The sequence below is a fragment of the Giraffa tippelskirchi genome, chromosome 12, assembly GCF_054371585.1.
Source record: "Giraffa tippelskirchi isolate mGirTip1 chromosome 12, T2T-mGirTip1v1.2.pri, whole genome shotgun sequence".
Taxonomy (NCBI): Eukaryota; Metazoa; Chordata; class Mammalia; order Artiodactyla; family Giraffidae; genus Giraffa; species Giraffa tippelskirchi.
This window is the reverse complement of record NC_137286.1, coordinates 136,148,479-136,167,098: the sequence shown is the minus strand read 5'-3', so window position 1 is coordinate 136,167,098 and position 18,620 is coordinate 136,148,479. Positions and strand designations below refer to the sequence as shown.

Genomic DNA, 18,620 nt, shown 5'->3' with positions numbered 1-18,620 from the left:
TTGCCTGGAGAATCCAATGGACAGAGGAGCCTGGCGGGCTATGGTCCATACGGTTGCAAAGAGTTGGGCACAACTGAAGCAACTTAGCACACACACCCAATTACAGTCCTGAGACAGCTGTGGGGACTGGAGAGAACAGTCTGGGCAGTCTGACATGGAAGTTACTAAACTTCCAACCTCAGCAAGCAATTCATTAATCTTTGAAGAACTAGTAGCTGAGTGTTTACAGCGCTGGAAAAGGTAGGGAATGTAAAAGAGAGCTGTAAATCAGGTAGGTCTGGTTACATACATTGTAGATTGCCTTATCTGAGAAAGAGCTAACACAAGAAAGGTAATTGAAAAATTATAATTTTCAGCTCTAATCATTTTCTTTTTTTTGACAGAAAATTTCAAACATGCATGAAATATCAAGAAAATAGTATAATAATCATGCTCATCAATAGAAAATTGTCAATATTTTGCCATATTAAAAAATTTTAAATACATTAAGGCTTTCTTTAAAAGCCATTTCCCCTACAGGTTTATTGAGATATAACTGACAATCACTAATTCGGTTCAGTCGCTTAGTTGTGTCCGACTCTTTGCGACCCCACGGACCACAGCATGCCAGGCCTCCCTGTCCATCACCAACTCCCGGAGTTTACCCAAACTCATGTCCGCTGAGTCAGTGATGCCATCCAACCATCTCATCCTTGTCGTCCCCTTTTCTTCCTGCCCCCAATCTTTCCCAACATCAGGGTCTTTTCAAATGAGTCAGCTCTTTGCATTAGGTGGCCAAAATATTGGAGCTTCAGCTTCAACATCAGTCCTTCCAAAGAACAACTGTATATGTTTAAGATGTACAACCTGATGACTTGACAATGCATGTGTGCTGAGTCACGTCTGTCTCTTTTGATGCTATCGACTGTAGTCCACCAGGCTCCTCTGTCTATGGGATTCTCCAGGCAAAAATACTGGACTGGGTTGCCATTTCCTCCTCCAGGGAATCTTCCCCAGAGTTCGAACCCTCGTCTCCTCAGTCTCCTGCGTTGACAGGCAGATTCTTTACCACTGTGTCACTGGGAAGCCCGGATGACTTAATACACATATTGTTGTTGTTCAGTTGCCAAGTCCTGACCGACTTTTTTCGACCCCGTGGACTACAACACACCAGGCTCCCCTGTCCTGAACTATCTCTTTGGAGTTTGCTCAAATTCATGTCCATTGAGTCGGTGATGCTATCTAACCATCTCATCCTCCGCTTCCCCTTTCTCCCTTTGCCTTTAATCTTTCCTAGCATCAGGGTCTTTTCAGCACAACCAAATCAATCAACATGGCCCCCACTTCACACATTAACCATTTTTTTTTCTTTTTATGTTGAAAACATCCAAGATCTACTCTCTTAAAAAGTTCAATGTACACAGTTCAGTATTGTCAACTGTAACCACATTATTGTACACCATTTCTCCAGAACTTATTTATAACTTGCCTGTGTGCTTGCTAAGTTGCTCAGTCATGTCCAACTCTTTGCAACCCCATGGACTGTAGCCCGTAAGCCTTCTCTCTCCATGGGATTCTCCAGGCAAGAATACTGGAGTGGGTTGCCATTTCCTACTCCAGGGGATCTTCCCAATAAAGCCAAAAGCCTTAATTAATCACACCATTTCAGCCAAGGTACATGAGAATAATAAAGTGATCCTATTATAAGCACCACAAACTTTGATCTCCTCCTTTTAGAGTGGAAGGGAAGGGAAACTGCTGAGCTGGGAAGATGGCCACACAAATAACCAGACTTCTGAGTGGGAGTCCAAGATTTTGTTCATTCAGCCCTATTGTCATTCATCCAAACAGTGCACTCTAGGCACCTTCCCCACACACTGACCATCCACCAGTGAGACAGACCACACTGGACTTGGACTTGAGTCCAAGTGAGGATTCGTCATTTACTGATTCTATGACTTTGGAGAAGTGCTGTCCTTGAGCCTCATCTTTCTCATTTTTGTCAAATAGGGGTAATGATACCTTCTTGAATAGGGCATTGTTAGGGTTAAAAATGATGGCAGTTCCCCAGAAATGCACATACCTGTGTTCTGTAACATATGCCACTGTTATTCTGCTAGGCCCTGAGCACGTGATTAAAGAAATCATAAAGCAGTCTGTTTCTCCCCATAACCCCCTTTCCCAATCTAAGAGGGCAGAAAAAGCTTACAGAGGCCCCCTGCACAGATCAACATGTGAGATGCCAAAAGCCCGTCCCCAGTAACAGCATTCAGTCATCTTCTAAAATCGTTCGAGCTCTTTTAATCTCCTGTTTCCTTTCCTTAGGTCTTGCAGCTCTACATACACAATCTCTGCTAAATCCTGCTGTTGGTGGGGGTCAAACGCTTGGGTACCCATTGTGTTGTCCAACCCAAGTTTCTGTGCTTGAGGTAAAGTGAGGCCAAACAAACCCAAATGTTGGAGTTTGAAGCAAAGAAAGGTTTATTGAAAAGATTAAGCAAAGAGTACAGGCAGCTCATGCTATAAAGACCAGAACTCTCTGATGAACTTCAGGGGATAATTTTAAAAGGCAAGGTGAAGGAGAAAGCCCAGTGTATGTGATCAACTGTTGCATTATTTTCTGATTGGTTGATGGTGAGGTATCAGGGTGGTGTCACAGGGTTTTAATCATCAGTCCTTAGGCTCTAGCTGATGTGGGGGCTCCCTGCTTGTGGCAGGGAGTTAATCATACAGTTAACTTCTTCCATCTGGTGGGGGTTTTAGTATCTTCCGAATAACTCAGGAATATACATCTGATATTTTTATCTATTAATATGTCCTTCAGGGAGGAACTATAGATTCTGTGACTGTTGCATGGCTTATCTAGTGTTGAATTTTGTTTTTAAACTACATGTTCACATTCTCTCAGCCTTTAAAAAAAATAGTTTTATTTCTTTTTGGCTATGCTGGGTCTTCATTGCTGCACAGGCTTTTCTCTAATTGCAGCGAGCAGAGGGCTACTCTTGATTGCAGCTGAGCAGACTTCTCATTGCACTGGCTTCTCTTGTTGTGGAGCACGGGCTCTAGGGCATGCAGGTTTCAATAGCTGTGGCAGGTGGGTTCGATAGTTGCTGCTGCCAGATTCTAGAGCATAGGCTCAAGAGTTGTGGCCCCCAGGCTTAGTTACTTCAAGGCATATGGGATCTTCCCCCACCAGGGATGCAACCTGTGTCTTCTGCATTAGAGGCAGATTCTTTACCACTGAGCCACCAGGGAAGCCCCAATCATCAATTCTTGAGCCACCTCTTGTAATTCAGAGGAGACCTGGGAGACTAAAGCTTTTCTACAAAATGGAAGCAGGCAGAGGGCATGAGGTGGTGTGCTCCATCCCAGGAAGGCCCCCCAGGGTCCTGCTCCGTTACAGCTGGAGAACTTCCCACAGCGCCCTTGTTTGGTCCTGATGAGGGCAGAGTGCCCAGAAGGCGGGGTGCTATCTCCCTCTGCCAGCTCTCTCCTGGTCTCTCCACAGCTGACGGGCGTTTCTGAGCAGATGCAACTGATAGAGTTGATATCTCCCTTCTCCACCTCCGGGTGGGTGCCTGGGCTCATAGCTCGCACTTTGGCAGAGTTTGCAGCCAGGTGCCTGAACGCGGGCGCCCTGGCGCAGGACTCCGGGCGCAGCACCATCCTACCCGCCTCCATCAGGTGCGCCAGCAGCCTCTCCACGCACCTGCGTGTGGCTCCTGGCTGGCCACCCCTTCGTCCCGCTGTCCGCGCCGCTCCCGACTCAGGGCTCCAGGCGGTGGTGGCAGAGGCGCCTAGAGGGTGGTCCAGAAAGCTGGGACCAGAGAAGAGCTGGCGCTCCATTTCCGGAAGCAGGTGGTTCCGGGGTACCGCCTAGCGGACTGGCACTGTGGTTGAGCCTCCAGCATCCCCGTCGGCGCCACCATGAGCAGTCGGAGCAAATCCCCTGCCAAAGCGGCGCCCGCTCCCCAGTCCACGCCGGCATCGGAGCCCACGCCGGCCTCGGAGCCCACGCCAGCCTCGGAGCCCACACCGGAGTCCACGCCAGTCCTGGAGCCTACGCCGACCCCGGAGCCCACACCAGAGCCCTCGCCGGTCCCCGCGCCCTCGCCCGTGGCCGCCGGCAAGGTGCACTTGGTGTACCAGCAGGCGAATCCCGACCCGCTGCTGCACTTGAACTTCTGCTCCCGCCTGTTTCTCTGGTGAGCGCCCCATCTGAGCTGTGACCCACGGGGAGAGTCAGGGCGAGGGAGCACTTTCCACGGGCGCCCAGGCAGCTGGTGGAGCCTCCTCACTCCGGCCGCGTGGTCCCCGCCTGCGCCTGGGCTTGAGGAGTGAGGAGTAAGGGGAAGCCCTGGGCGTAGGAGCGGGACCCAGAAACCTGGTAGCCGGAGCGCAGGGTCTCCCTACCTGGCCTCTCGCTGCTCCAGCATCCTCCAGGGCCCGGGAGCCCGGGGAGCAGGAGGCAGGGAGGTTAAAAACCAAGACTGCCCCGGGGGAGTCGCCGCCCAAACGGAGAACGAACTGGATCCCCTACATTCCACCTTTGGCGGGCTTCCCCAGTACAGCTCAGGATTCCTAGTTCTAAACTAATTTGCACCCTTTCCCTCCCCACCCTAAGCAAGCAGTTTATGAACAACTGCCTTTATCTAATTAGTGCCCTGCCATTAGATGTCTTTGCCATCTTCCAGTGATGTCTCCACCATTTCCCATGTAACTTAGGTGACACCTGGGTTTCAGCTGCACTGGGCTCTGTCTGTCCCCATGTCAATGACCATGTCTTTCTTTCCCTCCCTCTCTCTCTTCCTGTGTGGCTCACACTGCATGGCCTGGTACCTAGTTGTGACAAATTTCATGTATGTAAAAAAACTTTTGTTTGTTTGTTTGTTTAATCAACAGAGACCCTGTTCTTGACCATGTGTTGCTTTTGCCTGGGATATACAGCTTGGAGTAGAGTGTGCATTTGACCACAGACCCTTTCCCTGTTGCTAATACTTCTGCTTTCACCTTTGAGGACCACTTGGGGGATAAAGTTACTGAAGGCTGTGGGGTCTTAGCTGGATCTTTAGCCTTTGGAGAAAAGGTGAAAGGTCTTGATGCAAGTGGTTCTACCCTTGAGTCATTTGGTCTTGAAACCACTCACGGGTCCCTGAGATGGGAGGAAACAGGTGAAAAACAGTGCAGAGAGGTGTAAGAAAATTTTCCCTCTGGTAACTGGGACTAAGTAGCTGGGCCTGAACCTTTGGGCTTTAATTGCTCTTGGATGATAATTAGTTTTTTTTTGTTTCTGCATCCTAACCCATTCATCTTTCCCATAAATTCTGACATTTTGTTTTTTAATGGAAAGGTTAGGGGATCCTCAGGGGATGGGAGCCCCTGTGCTTGTCTTGATGGTGGTGTGTTCAGTGTGTAGCTACATCTCTTGGCCATTTGGCGACCCTTAAGGCAAGAGAGGCCTAGAAGTAGGAGTGTAGGGGTGGTTACTGTAAATAATAACAAAGTAGACACATGTCTCAACTTCTGGAGGGCAGGGAACTCTCCAGCATGTTGGTGGGGTGTATGTGTGTGTGTGTAAATTGCCCACATCACAGAGCTAGTAAGTGGTGGAGTGGGAACACAAACCAAGCCATTTGGCTCCCCAGCCTGTGTTATCCTGTATGTAACTGCTGTACTGAGCTGCCTTTATTGGGACACTTGTTCTTAAATGCAGGGAGAAGGCAATTCCAAACATGTCTTTGGTCTTGTTGGCAGCAGTTTCTCAAATAAAGTTCTTAAAGTTCTTGCTGTTGCAGATGATGCATGTGAAACACCTCTGTAATCAAGCTTTAGGGCGGCTATCCTCAGAGTCGGGCTCTCAGACCAGCAGCTTCCTCGTCCTCCTCACCTGGGAGCTTGTTAGAAATGCAAATCCCACCCCACTGCCCCCCCTCCATGCTCCTTCTAGACCAGTTCTGTAAAGTTAGAAACTCTGGGGATGGGGTTAAACAAGCTCCAGGTGATTCTGAGGGAAGGTGGAGGCTGGCTTCTGCTTTAAGTCATTCCTCCCATTGGCATTGTTACTTCACTGTTAACTTTTTTAAAGGGATTTAGACTTTGTGAAGTTGGTTGTTGACCATGATTGCCATCTTGTGTGTAACGTCTGAGGTACCCTCATGATTTCCTTGTGTTCCCCACAGAGACAAGACTCAACTGGTAGAGAAAAACCGAGTTTTCATCTTCTCATTGAGTATTTGTTTTTTTTTTTTCCTCATTTCATCAGCTTTCTAAACTTGTAAGTGATGCCAGTAACTAGCTTACTGATTTTATACAAATGGCCTCACTGGGGTTTTAGTGTTTTCACAGCACAGTTTAGAGTTAGGGTCTAAGAGAAGTTGACATTATAGCTAATGGTAGTTGCTGTGGATTTTTTTAAAACAATAAACATTTTTTTTATTTCTGTAAGACATTTAAAGCTATAGAAGAAAGTAGGATTTATTTCTGTTATGGTATAGATTTGCTGATATTTTGGTTGTTTTTTAATCTTTCCTCCAGAATTCTTTTTGTATACCTGTGCACATGCATGCATCTTTTCTATAAAACTTGTTTTGAATCTTGATCCCTTCTTAATTTTGTGTTTAACATTTATTTATGACATTAAGTTATGTTCAGAGCATGGTAGTTAATTGTCATTTATGCAATCTTGTACTTTAGTCTAATGTAGTTTATTGCTAATTATGATATGAATATCCATGAACATGTACTTTGGTGTATCTTTCCTTTTGCTATAGTCCTAGGAATAGGATGACCGGTAAAAGGTTGAATTGTTTTCCACAATGTTCAGATCAATTTGCCCTCTTCTATTGTTTTGCCACATTGCACTGCATGTGGAATCTAAGTTTCTGACTGGTAGTAGAATCCAGGCTCTTGGCTGTGAAAGCTCTGAGTCTTAGTATCTGGACCGCTAGGGAACTGCCAGTTTGCCCTCATAGTAGCTCTTAGTGTGCCTATTTTATTGCCAATGTTGAGTACGTGAATTACATTTTTTCAAGGTCTAAAGTTAAAAAAAATGTGAAACAATTTTAATTTGAATTTATTGATCGATAGAGATGGAACTTTTTTTTTTTGAAACATTTACATCTATTGACCATTTATTTGTGTTTCTTTGAATTGTCTATTAATAGATTTTTTCTTAGGCATTTATATTTTGAAATAATTTTCAATAATGCTTATTTTTCCAGATTTTCATTTGTCCTTTACTTAAGATCTATCATTATTTATGTTAGTTTCTCCTGTTGCTTTTTAACCTTTTTTAAATTCCAGCATCATCTACCTCTCTGTAAACATTTTATTTTAAGATTTTTGTTTCATTTCTAAGAATAAAGGCAGCTAAAATTTCTTATAGTATTTGATATAAGATAGTCCTCCTCCTTTTTTCTGAAACAGCTCATCTTCCCATCATGGTTTATTGAATAATTCTTCTTCCCTATTATTGGAAATCAGTGGCCTAGTTTATGAACTGTGTCCAGCTGGGGACTAGACTGTTCAGTCTGCTGAGACTCTCCCTGGTGATGTCCCCGCTGTCCTCACTGCAGCCTCTGGGGTGAGCTCTGCATTTCTCTCCCTCGTCCCAGAGCCCAGCAGGCTGGGAGTGAGTGCAGGACCTGTCCCCAGGGATGAGGTGGGGCAGGGTCTTGGACCAGACGCACTTGACCCTTCAGGGACTGGTTACATCCTTGTTCCCCTGACACTGACCACGTCTCAGTCAGTGAACTGTCCCCTTGCAAAGGGAGTGTGGTTGTGGAAACTGGTGTCGAGACAGACTCTCCAGAGACTCTTGTCAGAGAAGCTGATAACATGAGGGTGGATATGAACTGGCTGAGTGCTCAGATGGTTTAGAGAGGTTAGCCCTGTTAGGCTGTAAGTAACTATCAACCATGAAAGCATAGAAATGTTTAATATCAAACCAGGATTCTTGGCACCATTTTCAGAATACTACTTGTATGAATCTTGTTGTTCTTCATTAACAGTCAGAAATCTACATGTTGTTAATGGAGGCTGGGTGAGCTCTCCGGGGCTCTTTCTCTGACCTTGATCTGTTCCCCTTTCCTAAGCATTTAGTTTGATGAGTTTTGGTAACTTTATACAATAACTACAGCCCCAAGAAACATGTTGAACATCCCAAAGGTATATTCAAATTTACTACCATGTCTTTAAGGCAAAATAAAAAGCCTAACATATCCAAGTTTATCTCCTATAGTTTATTCTTGATCTTTTTGGTCTTTATAGTTCTGTATCTGGTCAGCCTGAGAGGTATTAGCTAGTGTCCATTCAGCTGTGTCAAGTGGATAATTTGCCTTTCTGAGTTGTCCATGGGTCCCCTGATTGTGTTGACTCCCTTTCCTCTGTTGCCTTGACCATCAGATTTTTCTCCAGCAAAGATGGCTTTATTCGGGATCAGCAGAGAATCGTGGCTGCATACTTGCCACCGCAGTAGGTCATGTGCTAGTCCCCAAAGGACAAGGGATGAAGAGCACATTTACAGAAGGGAAAAGGAAGTTGGGAGGACTGTCAAAAAAAGAGTCCATGGCTCTTTATTGGCTGAGTCCTTGCCAGGAAAGAAGAGGAGTCTTTCTTCTTCCTGTTGGATTCTGCTATTGTTGTAACCTCATCTATCAAAGTTATCAGAGGCTTTCTACTGGGGACCACATGGGATTACTGGAGAGCACTGTCGGGGTGACAGCTGCCCTTTGTCTGGCAGGACTTTGTTCAGAGCATCAGTGATCCTCTCAGAGGACGCCCTCAGCAGCCTTGGGAGGTGTTACCTCCACATGTTCCCCCTGTTTGTCAGAGGCCAATACTGAGAGCTTATATGGCTAGTTCAAGTTCTTATAACCATAAAGCTGTGACCTAGACTTTAACACAGGAAGATTTCCCACCTGAGGTGTATTGCGTAGAATTTTTTTCTCATTTAATTTAAAAAAATGGTAATAAAATGTGCATAACATAAAATTTACCATCTGAATTATTTTTAAGCATTTGGTTCAGTGTTGTTAAGTACATTCACATTATTGTGCAACCAGTTGCCAGAACTCTTTTCATCCTGCATCAGTATGTCATTAAACACTAATTCCCCACTCCCCTTTCCCTCAGCTCCTGACAACCACAGGGTCACTTTGTTTCTTTGTGAATTTGACTGCTCTCAGCACCTTTATGAAAGTGCAATCATACAGCGTTTGTCCTTTGTGACTGCAGTGTTTTACACCCCCACCATCTGTGTTCAAGGGTTCCAATTTCTCCATATCCTTGCCAAACCTTCTTTTGTTGCTCATCTTCCCCTCTTCTCCTCTCCTCCTTCCTCTTCCCTGCCTTGTCCCGCCTCCTCCCTTCCTTCACCTCGTCTTTCTACCTCTCCCTCCTCCTTCCTCTTCTTATTCACCCCTCCTAATATGTGCGAAGTGGTGTCTCATTGTGATTTTGATTTGCATTTCCCTAAGGATTCAGGTGGCTCTAGTGGTAAAGAACATGCCTGCCAATACAGGAGACATAAGAGATATGGGTTCGATCCCTGGGGTTGGGAAGATCCCCTGGAGAAGAGCATGGAAACCCACTCCAGTATTCTTGCCTGGAGAATCCTGTGGACAGAGGAGCCTGGTGGGCTACAGTCCATAGGGTCGCAAAGAGTCGGACATGACTGAAGCGACTTAGCACACATAAGGATTGGTGATGTTAAGCATCTTTTCCTCTGCAAGCAAACCTTTTGTTTTTTTCAAGCTTTGTCTGCTTTATTTCACTACATGAAGTTAAGCAATAAGGCAAAACAGTAACCTGTCATTCATAAAGACTAAGGAGTGCCTCTCCTTCCCAAAAGGGACCAAGAAGGATATTTCTTACAAATATGCATGACATTTAGCTCCTTAAGCCTATGAATAGTCTGAACAAAAGAAAACTCTGGTGCACGAATCGAATTACAAATTCAAGTTAACCATTAAGTTCCCCAAATTGTAGTTTCTATACTAATGACATCTAATTGGCTTTCAGTGGCCCACAATGACTATAAAAATCTGCAAGCAGACTTTTGGAGAGGGTCTTTCAGAGTTAGTCCTGCTGCTAATTGCCTGAGTATTTCCTATAGGGAATAACTGTAGGATGAATGACCCAGGTGTTTCAAACCTGTTAAGTGGTAAAGCACAGAGACAGATGCTTTTGTTTTAGAAGGAAATTTAGAGCAACAGATATTAAGGGTCATGGTGATACTTACCTGGAGTGGGAAATTGGAGTAGAGGACAATTGAGGCCCTGGGTCCTCAGTGCCTGGGTCCAGTCTTCAGACTCCTGGATTGGAGTTCTTTAGAGGTGCCAGGTTACCAGGGTTAGCAAAATCTGAAATTCGGTCTCTCTTATTCCCTCTTTAATAGTTCATAGACATTCATTTACTTAAAAAATAATTCTTAACATCTCCTCTGTACCCATATTGTGCTAGGAATAATGCAATAAATAAAAGAAACATGATCTCTGCCTCACGGGTTATTATTGTCTGGCTTTGGAAATGTCCTTACCCAGTAAAATAGTGTTAATCCTTGGGTTATTTCTGCATATTATTAACATGTAACTAATACATAATCAATTTTTTTTTTTTTTTACACAATCAATTTGAATAGGGTTTGGAGGAATCGGCTTTCACTTCAATTTACTTGGAGGAATTCTCTATACAGTTACTGTTTTTTCATCTTATGAAGTGAAGTGAAAGTCACTCAGTCACGTCCAACTCTTTGTGATCCCATGGACTATATAGTCCATGGAATTCTCCTGGCCAGAATACCAGAGTGAGTAGCTGTTTCCTTCTCCAGGGGGTCTTCCCAACTCAGGGATCGAACCCAGGTCTCCCACATTGCAGGCAGATTCTTTACCAGCTGAGCCACCAGGGAAGCCCATTTCATTTTATGGTTAATAAGTAATTTGCAGAAACATAATTTGAGGTTATATAAATACCATGCTGCACATCAAACTTTCAACCACTAGGTTTAGCTTCCATTGATAATTTTCTAATTCCATTGTTCATTCTATGTTTATTTGCCACCTTGGATGCAAGAGCTTTCCCTCCTCTTGTGTTTATGTAGCAGTAAGGATTCATGGATCCTTTTGTTATTTAATGGATTGTGATTCATTGCCATTTATTTTGATGCCTAAAGAATCCCAAATTTGTTTAGCAAGAGCTATTCAAGCTGGCTTCTCTGTTCTTCCTATACATCCTCATGATTCCTTGAGTGCCTCCTTACTTTGTGGCACAAGTTGTCCCAGGTCCATCTTCTACTTTCTCTGCCTGCTGGTCTCAGCCTGTAGATAGTGATGCGGTTGGTGGGAATGCCTGGGGCTCTGCTCATCTTGGCCTGTACTAGTTACAGCAGCCCCCACAGGCATTCCCCTTCCGGAGCCAGTGTTGTGGCCCTTGAAGTTCCTAGGATTGTGAGACACGTCTCAGCAACAACCGTCGGGGAACTTTCAAATGCCAAGGTGTATCACTCACATGACCTGAAGAGTCCAAGGCATGCCTGGAGCTACATAACGAGGTCCTAGGTAGAAAGAGAGAAAGAGACTGAAAACTAGTGAGTGAAAGAGCTTGGATCTGGTGTTCTGCCTTTTGGGGACTGGGGGTGGGGTGCGCTAGGATTTAGCAGGTTCACTCTGTATTGGTGAATTTAAAAAATAAGAGCGGGAATTAAAGTGCGGGAAGGGAGAAGCAAGCAGCCAGTGAGATGGTCTGTTATCAGGTCAACCAGCACTTTCTGAAAAAGGGAACTTCGTGGGTGGGGCGGTCTGGCTCTTTATCTAGTTATATAACTGACTCATGTTCATTGGAGATGGATAGCTTTGAGGTGTATGTCTCCAAAGCTTAACACCAGGCATTTATATTGCAATTAAAAAAGTTGATTATCAGGTACTAACACACACTGCCACAACCTTGAAACCAGCCATTTCTTCAAGGAACCTTGGCTCCTTTTAGAGAAGAAAGATATTAATAAGTCAGGATCTGGGTGAAGGGAGCCAAAGGGACAGAGTTCCCTAAAATAAGTAAGTCATGGGAGTGTAATGTCTGGTATAGTAACCACAGTTATAATGCTTTATTGCATATTTGAAAGCTGCTGAGAGTTGACCTTAAAAGTTCTCACCACAAGAAAAATATAATTGTGTATGTTAAAAAAAAATAACTCTCAGATCTGGGTCTGGGGTGTTCTTTGCTATTAGTGTGTTATTGCTTCCAGGGTCTTTCAGGATATAGAGCTAGACAGTATGTGTGTGTAAATACATATCCAATTTTTTTCTTCCATATTTCTATATATTTACAGTGTAGACTATTTCTTTTTACAAAGCCCATGAATGTAGGATTCTAATTAGAGTTGTATAATTTGAATATATACCACTCTCCTTTTCTCTTAATTTTTAACAGGTGGATAAACCCCTTTGTCCTATTTGGTCACAAAAGGAGATTGAAAGAAAATGAGATACACTTAGTGCTTCGAGAAGATCGCTCCCAATACCTTGGAGAAGAGCTGCAAGGGTGAGCACAGACAGGAGGGAGAAGGGGAGGAAGAGTGAGAATTTCCACGTGGGGCTAAAGGTGTGCGGGGGCTTTGCCTTCCTCCGGGTTCCTCTGAGACTCCTCCCCTGACTCTGCATGCTCACCCCTTCATGCTGACCCTGGGCTTAGCCCACTTTGGAGGCTGGGGGAGCCCGTGTTCCCTGTGCATCTGTGGACATGGAGGGAGCCCGCAGCCATGGCCCTGGAGGCCGAGCTCTGTCCCCGGAGCTGGGGTCCCTGGAGGAGGGTGTCTGCCCTCCTGAGCTGCTCATGACCTGTGAGTCCAGCAAAGCCTCAAGGCCTGTGTTCCTGGTGCTTCAGTCTGCACCGCTCATCTTTCAGGAGCCCTGTGAGCAGTTAGCTGGCATCTGTGGCACAGCCACAGAGCACCCTGTAGTGAAGGCTCATCTTCCACTCTGCCGCTCCCCCATTTTCCCTATGGCAGGGCTGTTCTTTACTGTGCTTTTTCTCATCACAGGTACTGGAAGCAAGAAGTTGAGAGAGCTGAGAAAGATGCAAAGAGGCCTTCTCTAAAGAAGGCAATCATAAAGTGTTACTGGAAATCCTGTTTGTTATCTGCAATTTTTATATTTTTTGAGGTAAAAGCTTTTATATACAGTGCATTGCTTTCATTGTACGTGGGCCAGTACTAGAGATGGATGTGACTGGTGAGAGAGACCAGTGGTTTAACATCCTGTAGCCCTGTGGTTGTATTTATCTTCAGCATAAACAGGCATTTACCTAGGGAATTGGACCTCTGGAGATTACTATTTGTCTTTTAACCAATTAACACATAGTGTCATGGGAGGAAGGACTGAAAAGAAAAGACATTTTAGACCATGTTAGGACATCGTTGGTGCTCAGTAAATGATATAAATGCTAAAATTAATCCTTGATCAAAAGAATATCCTAAAACCTCAAGGAATATGTGGTTTGGAGGAAGTAAACTTGGGGCAGAGCCCCAGTAACATAAGACATTTTACAGCTGCTCAGTTCAGTGCAGTTGCTCAGGCATGTCTAACTCTTTGAGACTGCAACATGTCAGGCTTCCCTGTCTATCAGCAACTCCTGGAGCTTTCTCAAACTCATGTCCATTGAGTAGGTGATGCCATCCAACCATTTCATCCTCTGTCATCCCCTTCTCCTTCTACCTTCAATCTTTCCCAGCATCATTGTCTTTTCCAATGAGTCCGTTCATCAAACCAGGTGGCCAAAGTATTGGAGCTTCAGCTTCAGTCCTTCTAGTGAATATTCAGGATTGAGTCCTTTAGGATTGACTTGTTGGATCTCCTTGCAGTCTAAGGAACTCTCAAGAGTCTTCTTCAACACCACAGTTGAAAAACATCAATTTTTTGGTGCTCAGCCTTCTTTATGGTCCAACTGTCACATCCATACATGACTACTGGAAAAACCAAAGCTTTGACTAGTCAGATGTTTGTCGGCGATGTCTCTGTTTTTTAATATGCTGTTTAGGTAGTTCATAGTTTTTCTTCCAAGGAGCAAGTGTCTTTTAATTTCATGGCTGCAGTCACTGTATGCAGTGATTTTGAAGCCCCAGAAAATAAAGTCTCTCACTGTTTCCATTGTTTCCCCATCTATTTGACATGAAGTGATGGGACCAGATGCAATGATCTTCATTTTTTGAATGTTGAGTTTTAGCCAGCTTTTTCACTCTCCTCTTTCATTTTCATTAAGAGGCTCTTCAGTTCCTCTTCACTTTCTGCCATAAGGGTGGTGTCATCTGGATATCTGAGGTTATTGATATTTCTCCTGGCAATCTTGATTCCAGCTTGTGCTTCATCCAGCCAGGCGTTTTGCATGATGTACTCTGCATGTAAATTAAATAAGCAGGGTGACAATAGATAGCCTTAATGTACTCCTTTCCCAATTTGGAACCAGTCTGTTCCATGTCCGGTTCAATTGTTGTTTCCTGACCTACATATTGATTTCTCAGGAGGCAGATAAGGTGGTCTGGTATATTCCCATCTCTTTAAGAATTTTCCACAGTTTGCTGTGATCCACAAAGTCAAAGGCTTTGGCATAGTCAACAAAGCAGAAGTAGATGTTTTTCTGGAATTCTCTTGGTTTTTCTATGATCTGACGGATGTTGGCAATTTGATCTTTGGTTCCTCTGCCTTTTCTAAATCCAGCTTGAACTTCTGGAAATTCTCCATTCACATACTGTTGAAGCCTCGTTTGGAGAATTTTGAGCATTACTTTGCTAGTGTGCAAGATAAATGCAATTGTGCAGTAGTTTGAACATTCTTTGACATTGCCTTTTTTGGGATTGGAATGAAAGCTGACCTTTTCGAGTCCCGTGGCCCCTGCTGAGTTTTCAAAATTTGCTGGCGCATTGAGTGCAGCACTTTCATAGAATCATCACTTAGGACTTGAAATAGCTCAACTGGAATTCCATCACCTCCACTAGCTTTGTTCATGGTGATGCTTCCTAAGGCTCACTTTACTTTGCACTCCAGGATGTCTGGCTATAGGTGAGTGATCACACCATCATGACTGTCTGGCTCATGAAGATCTTTTTTGTATAGTTCTTCTGTGTATTCTTTCCACCTCTTCTTAATATCTTCTTCTCTTAGGTACATATGGTTTCTGTCCTTTGTTGTGCCCATCTTTGCATGAAATATTCCCTTTGTATCTCTAATTTTCTTGAAGAAATCTCTAGTCTTTCTCATTCTATTGTTTTCCTGTATTTCTTTGCATTGATCGCTAAGGAAGGCTTTCTTATCTCCTTGCTATTCTTTGGAACTCTGCATTCAGATGGGTGTATCTTTCCTTTTCTCCTTTGACTTTAGCTTCTCTTCTTTTCTCAGCTATTTTCAAGGCCTCCTCAGACAACCATTTTGCCTTTTTGCTTTTCTTTATCTTGGGGATGGTCTTGATCCCTGCCTCCTGTACAATGTCACAAACTTCTGTCCATATTTCTTCAGGCACTCTATCAGATCTAATCCCTTGAATCTATTTGTCACTTCCACTGTATAATTGTAAGGGATTTGATTTAGGTTGTACCTGAATGATCTAGTGGTTTTCCCATCTTTCTTCAAGTTAAGTCTAAATTTTGCAATAAGGAGTTCATTGTAGGTACTCAGCAAATAATAATTAACTTGACCAGGTCACATGTGATAAATGCTTTCCTAAGATGGGATCGTCGCCTCTCCCCTTCCAGGGGAAGAGAACCCAGGACCCTGCATCTGGGCTGGAGCTGCCCAGAACTCCCAAGAGCACACCTTTCCCCAGGCTGCCCCCTTCCCTGTGGGCTGGGCACTGTGAACCAAAGCCCCCGTGTGGGAGCTCCAGCTTCACCATGAATTCATTCACCCTCCATGCTGGTTTCTGTCCTGGCTGTGGGGGTGGTTTTCTGGTTGAAGGGGGAGTCTTGGTAGCTGGGATTGGCACACGGTAGAGAAAGGGGTGTGCAGGGAAAACCAAAGTAGAAAGCCATGAGGTCAGTGACCTCCATGACCCTGAAGGACCTGGGTCATGATCCCCCAGTGAGACAGTCCCCCTGGGGACACAGTGCCGTCAGCCCCCTGTTTGGCTGAGCCTGCTGGAAGTCTGCTGCAGACCCCCCCTGGGTGGCTCGTGCTCTCCGTGGTCCCTTAGTGCTGCCTTAGGGACATGGGCAGCCTGTGAGTGTGTGAGGGCAGGAGGGATGGAAGATACAGTTGCTGAGAGAGAGGTGTTTTAGGTGGAGAAGGTGGTGAGTTGTCATTAGTCCATTGTGTTGGGGGTGAGGTGATGGCCCAGGTGGTTTACAGATGGAAGGTGTGGCTCTTATTTAAAGATTATGTTCTTCTGAAGGGCATGTGGGCAGCTGGGTAGGTGAAGTCCACCCCACACAACTGTAGAAACCAGAGAATCTGTCAATTCATTGGTGACGGGATGGTCCTGGCAGGTTGAATTCTCATTAATGACGTGGGTGGATTAGCCGTTGGGCCAGAGGCTGGGGACAGGTATATGGGGGAGAGTGCTACCTTTAAGAGGGCTCTAACCACCCAGATATTACAGCGCCTTGTGCAGGGTGGAGTGTTGATTTCACAGTTTTCCAGCCCCAGTCATGCTTCCTGATGGGGATCCAGGAAGGCCAGGCCTGGGGCTGCATAAGGTGCAACTGGTAGAGCCCTGGCCCCTCTTTCAGGAGGCTGGGTGTTGGGTGGTCATGGCAGAGAAGTGGGGAGTCAAGGACCTAGCAGATGTGGGGCTCATCCTCTGTAGTACTAGAATTACTAGTTGCAGTAACAGAGGCTCATACTCAGTAGTAGTGGTGGTGGCAGGGGCAGCAGTACTATTAATAGTGTAGTTAATAGTGTAGTAGCAATAGTAAGTACTCCAAAAATACTATGTACCAAAAATGCTATAAGCACTTTGCATGTCATATCACCAAATCCTTTGGCTAATTCAATTAAGTCATAGATATTATGTTACTTCCATTTTAGAAGAGAGGATACTGTGTTCAAATAGTTACATAGTGTGTCTGCGGTCATATGAAGAGTCAAGGACAGACTGAGGTTCTCTCTCAGGCGCTCTGACTTATGAGCCTGATTATCTCAATAACTGAAAGTGTGTCCATGACCAGGAAGGCTCGTCTTGAGAGCTTCGTCTTCATGATCTCAGACACATGTGTCCTGAACTTGGCCTAAGGATAAGAAATGGGATACTAAGAACTCCCTGGAACAGGATGTCAGATTAGGGAACATCAGTGAGGGTGGAGTCCAGGTGGGACCACATCCCCCCCAGTACTGGAAGTGACTAGGACTTTGACACTAGCAGCAGTGTCATGTTGTGTTCAGATGGACCAGGAGCCCTTTGGGAAGCCACCTTGCCCTCATTACTATTCCCAGTGGATGAGTTTATGGCTGCCCTGGTGAGCTGACTCTAAATCCATCCATACTCTTAAGACATTGCTCCAGATGGGCTCCCTGACATGGACCAGTGAGAAGATGTTGGGTCTTGGATGGTGATTATGTTGGGACTGATGATCTGGGCAGAGGCTGAGTCCTCTATGTTGTTACTAAGTGCTCCTGGTTGCTTGATGAGATCCAGTGTGTCTATGATTCTGGGGGTGCATTTACTGAGCAAGAATGAGAACCCCAGGTCAGTTACTAGGGTGTGGATCAGTTCTCCTGTTTTCCAGATACACTTCCCCACACAGAGGGTGTACCCCAGACCTAGGTCTTAGGGTGAGAGTTGGGTGGGGCCAGACAGTCCCTGGGTGCATAGCAGATAAATCAGCTGTGAAGTGCCAGGACTGGACTTTCTCCCAGGAGGGAGCTTGCTTGTTCATGCTGTCCAGGTCAATGTCTTGGTGGTTTACAGTGTAAAACTAGGCAGTGGTCTCAATTCCCCAGGTAAGGATGCTGACTGGCATATGAAACTCCTTCTAACTTTGTGGTATTAGGGTTATAACTGGCAGAACTCTTCATTCTAATGCAGTGACGTTCCAGAAGTTGAGGGCCATTAAAACTCAAGGAGAAGTGAACCTTGAATTTTTTTCCTGTCCACCAAAAGAAGCCTGAAATACAACACAAATACTCCTGTTTGCCTAATCTTGGCTGTTGGCAATCTACTGTTCAGAGAAGTTACAAAGGAATGATTTCTCATGACAAAGCTAGTAATGATTTAGCTTTTTTTTTTTTTTACATTTTAAAGATCTTTTTCAGGTGCTGTTTTGAATTTGGGATGATTAAAGCTAGTTACTAAGTTGGATGGAATGAATGTTAGTTAAGTAACTGATTTTATGAAGCAATGTCTCATTTTGTAATCTTCCGTCTATGCTGCTTGTTGGTCATTATATTTGAGATGGTAGAAGATCTAAACTCAGCCCAGGATTCTCTAAAATGCAAATATGCTGCCTGCTAAGTCGCTTTAGTCATGTCTGACTCTTTGCAACCCTATGAACCTTAGCCCGCCAGGCTCCTCTGGCCATGGGATTCTCCAGGCAAGAATACCAGAGTGGGTTGCCATGCCCTCCTCCAGGGGATCTTCCCGACCCAGGAAGTGAACCAGCAACTCTTACATCTCCTGCATTGGCAGGCGAGTTCTTTATCACTAGGGCCACCTGGGAAGCT

At 44.9% G+C, this 18,620-nt stretch overlaps 1 protein-coding gene across 1 annotated transcript in view; it reads left to right on the top strand.

The window, feature by feature from the left end:
* Positions 1 to 3,906: 3,906 nt before the first annotated feature.
* The window catches only part of LOC145528655 (ATP-binding cassette sub-family C member 4-like), a 115,517-nt gene continuing 100,803 nt past the window's right edge, over positions 3,907 to 18,620 (top strand). The window contains exons 1-3 of the mRNA XM_081547302.1: positions 3,907 to 4,184; positions 12,406 to 12,516; positions 13,016 to 13,136. Coding sequence (XP_081403428.1) covers positions 3,907 to 4,184; positions 12,406 to 12,516; positions 13,016 to 13,136 — 510 coding nt within the window. The remainder of the gene's footprint in view (positions 4,185 to 12,405; positions 12,517 to 13,015; positions 13,137 to 18,620) is intronic.